Below are 3,348 nucleotides of genomic sequence, written 5' to 3' on the forward strand. Positions count from 1 at the left end.
TATTTTAGATAAAAACATGGCGTCTGTATTACTCGTGAAAATGCCTTAAATCTTAAAGATTAAACTTTACAAATATATAGATGATTTATTTGTCTTACAGTTTTAGATAAGTACCGATGCAAAGAGTACTCCATTACTGGATACAAATACTCCATATTATATATGTTAACTATAAGTATACTTGTACTCCTTCATCACCAGAGTATACCAGTCATGAAATTGTAAAATTCACGGTGGTTTTTACAGTACGAACATATTTGGGACAAATACACGCTACTTTATGACTGACTTGTCCACCAATTTTCAGCCAAGTGTTTGTTTTATCGCTGCTTTACGGTTATCACTTGGAAATGACGTGAAAATTTGTCGATAATTCTGGAATCCCTTATTTGGACTTTGGTGACCCTCTTTAATCACGGATAATCTGAGGTATATTTTGGTGATGATTCCACAAAGAAATTTCTGAAAGAATAAGATTTAGTGTGTGTAGATGTAAAACCTATTTAGGAGCATCGCTTTCTGATGAGACGATCAACAAAGACACCCTCATATATTTAAATGACGTTAAAAAGGATGGTGATTATTTGTAACTGAAACCCGGTGAACAAGATAAGTAATAGAGAAAAGTTATTAAAATTAAATATGGTTGAATCGCAAAAAACAATTGCAGATTTTATGAATGGTTAAGTGGCGTTTTGAGGAGAAGACAGTGAAATTTATAAATATCTCAGACTTATTTTTTATTTGATAATGGTAAGTTTTTTTTTTCCTTTTTATGATTAGATAAATGGAAAATTGGCGCTTAAAATCTTAGGTAAAGCGGCGCCTCTGGTGTGCTGTTTTACAAAAGTATTTATTTTAAAAAGTCGGAATTTATTTATTTGGGGACTTTTATCCTCATTGTCATAGTTGTTGTTTCACGACGTTTCGGGGTCCGTGACGCAGTGGATAAAGGCATGGAATCTCTACAGTTCCAGGTAAGCATTGTCTGAAGGTAGTCGTTTCAATCTTACCCAAAGCCGACCAGAGGATTAGTTGGATAAAAATGTCGTGAGATGCCACCAATTATGGAAGGCAGTAATTACTGAGGATGCAATTAAGAGAATCAGCATTCCTATCCCGTCAAGGTTAACCACCTGACGAAGGTCAGGGGAATAGATAGCCGAAACGTCGTGAAACAACAAATAAATACATATACAAATTATTTATGTCAAAAGATTCCAATAATAATAAAAAAAATAAGACGGAATTTGTTATTAAATTTTCTCTTTCAATCAGATAGCGTCTTTCTCTCTCCGTTTCGTATTTCTTAACACGTGCTTTAGCGTTAATGCAGCTTATGCCTCATAACATAAAAAGACACTTGGTCTTCATGATAAAACATCGTAAGCTTCTTCTTATTCTTAAAATATATATTTTTACATATTAGAACGATGGGAACATTTTTTTTTTAAGCACCAGGTGTATTCATTTCTTTAATTAAGCTGCGCCATGCTTTTATCGAGTTCCAGATCTGAAGAATTAAATACCGGTAAAGGCTTGCTACTCAGTGGACCCTTAAGGTAAGTATTCGGAGATACCGATCCTTTGTAAGGGGTCGTCCGGTTTAGACTAGAAAAAAAGGGAGATACAGGTTGCTCTAGCTTTGTCGTCGGCTGTGGCTTCCAATATGCTGATCCGTCTCTACTAAGAATCGGTGCTGGCGGCATGTGTCTTTCGACCATAACGGTGGTCGTGTTGCCCGGCGGCATCGGAGGGCAAGGAGTAATCTCTTCGTCGAAGTTATTCTCTGCGGGGAAATATTTCTTGAAGTATGAAGTATCCATCAGTTGTTCGGGTGTAGGGTTCTCATTTTCCAAGAAAGGTTTCAGCGCACTAGTCAAACTGGCCCGATTGGCAGGATCTCGGTTAGGTACGCTTCCGTCGTTTCGACGCGGGAGGCTAACGTATGAACTATTCATCCCGCCATTTTGTCTAAGCCCGGGAGAATGCAACGCTCCTCCAGTGGTCGGTGTGGATGGAATTTGGGCGGCTGCGGCGGCTACTGCTTCTAATTGCTTCTTCTGATGTCTTAGAAACTCATCGTGTTTCTTCTGTTCGGCTCTTTTGTGACGTAACGTGAAGCAGACCGATATTAAAGCAATAAGAATCAGGACACAACCAATTGAGCCGAGGATTATCGCATGGTAAGGAATGTCCAAACCTGAAAGAAAAGAAAAGAAAACTATTATATACAACACATATACTATACATATGCAACACATATACTATACATATGCATGGATAAATACATACTATTCATTTCAAAATTTTATTTTACATGTCAGAGACATACCATGATTTCCTTGATGTGGTTTGACGTTTTAAGTCGTTAAACCCCAATTGAATTCATCAGCGACTCACGAAATAAAACCATTCCAGTTCGTGAGCCGCTGATGAGTTAAATGGATTTTAACCACGTTTGAAATAGTAAAAGGTCCATCCGTGTCAACTATACCATGATACGACTCATATAGTTTTGAATAAATAACCTGTATTTTAGCTCTGATATTTGCGATCGAACACGTTCTCGATTTATTTTCATCACATCTTTACGCCCTAAATATAAATCCCTACTTTTGAGACGTCGACATGGGGTTATAGCTCGTTGGATTACGGCATCTCTTGTTCGAAATGAAGTAGGTCCATTCCACAGTCGGCTTGCTTTAACTGTGTTAGTTAATATATTTTCTTGTGTGCGTGGCGTTTGCTCAGTTCGTAAAGTGTTAGCCTCGCATGCAAAAGGTTCGGATTTCGAATCCCGAGTATGATGTCTAATTGATGAGCCCATATAAGGACGAAACTCAAGTCTAGGACTTCCGGTTTGTTGACTGTTATGGCTATTATGAGCTGCGACATTGTTTGGTTGTGGAAATAATTATATATATATATATATATATATATATATATATATATATATATAATGATTGTATTACTGTTGTTTTGTACGCGTTAATCCAATTTAGCTCGGATGTTTATAAAAATAGTACTCAACAGCAAGTAGAGCCATATTAAAGTATAACTTTATTTATACAATCATTATTAGCTACATATATGCACACATTTTTTGCCCTGATTTCTTTCTAAATTGACAATAATATTTGTATAAAGAAAGTTATACATCTAAATACAAAATATCCACATTTGCTATACAAAATGGATTAGACTGATAGTTACATATATAGTTGGCATAAATGACAAATCAAACTTTGATTCTGACTAGCCAACTCCTATTTGTTGTTGTTATACTTTATTATTTGCACTGCACTAATGTAGTTCGCTTCCTTTTTATTTGCATTTTTCTAATAA

The 3,348-nt window shown here is 36.1% G+C and overlaps 1 protein-coding gene across 1 annotated transcript in view; it reads right to left on the reverse strand.

Moving 5' to 3' along the window:
• Nucleotides 1–758: 758 nt before the first annotated feature.
• Nucleotides 759–3,348, reverse strand: part of LOC145277644 (neuropilin and tolloid-like protein 2) — a 752,093-nt gene continuing 749,503 nt past the window's right edge. The window contains exon 9 of the mRNA XM_080129228.1: nt 759–2,203. Within this exon, the coding sequence (XP_079985354.1) occupies nt 1,476–2,203 (728 nt within the window). The 3' untranslated portion in view covers nt 759–1,475. The remainder of the gene's footprint in view (nt 2,204–3,348) is intronic.

Source organism: Euprymna scolopes, chromosome 6 (genome assembly GCF_053919585.1).
Source record: "Euprymna scolopes isolate OS-2025 chromosome 6, ASM5391958v1, whole genome shotgun sequence".
In the NCBI taxonomy this organism is placed as follows: domain Eukaryota; kingdom Metazoa; phylum Mollusca; class Cephalopoda; order Sepiida; family Sepiolidae; genus Euprymna; species Euprymna scolopes.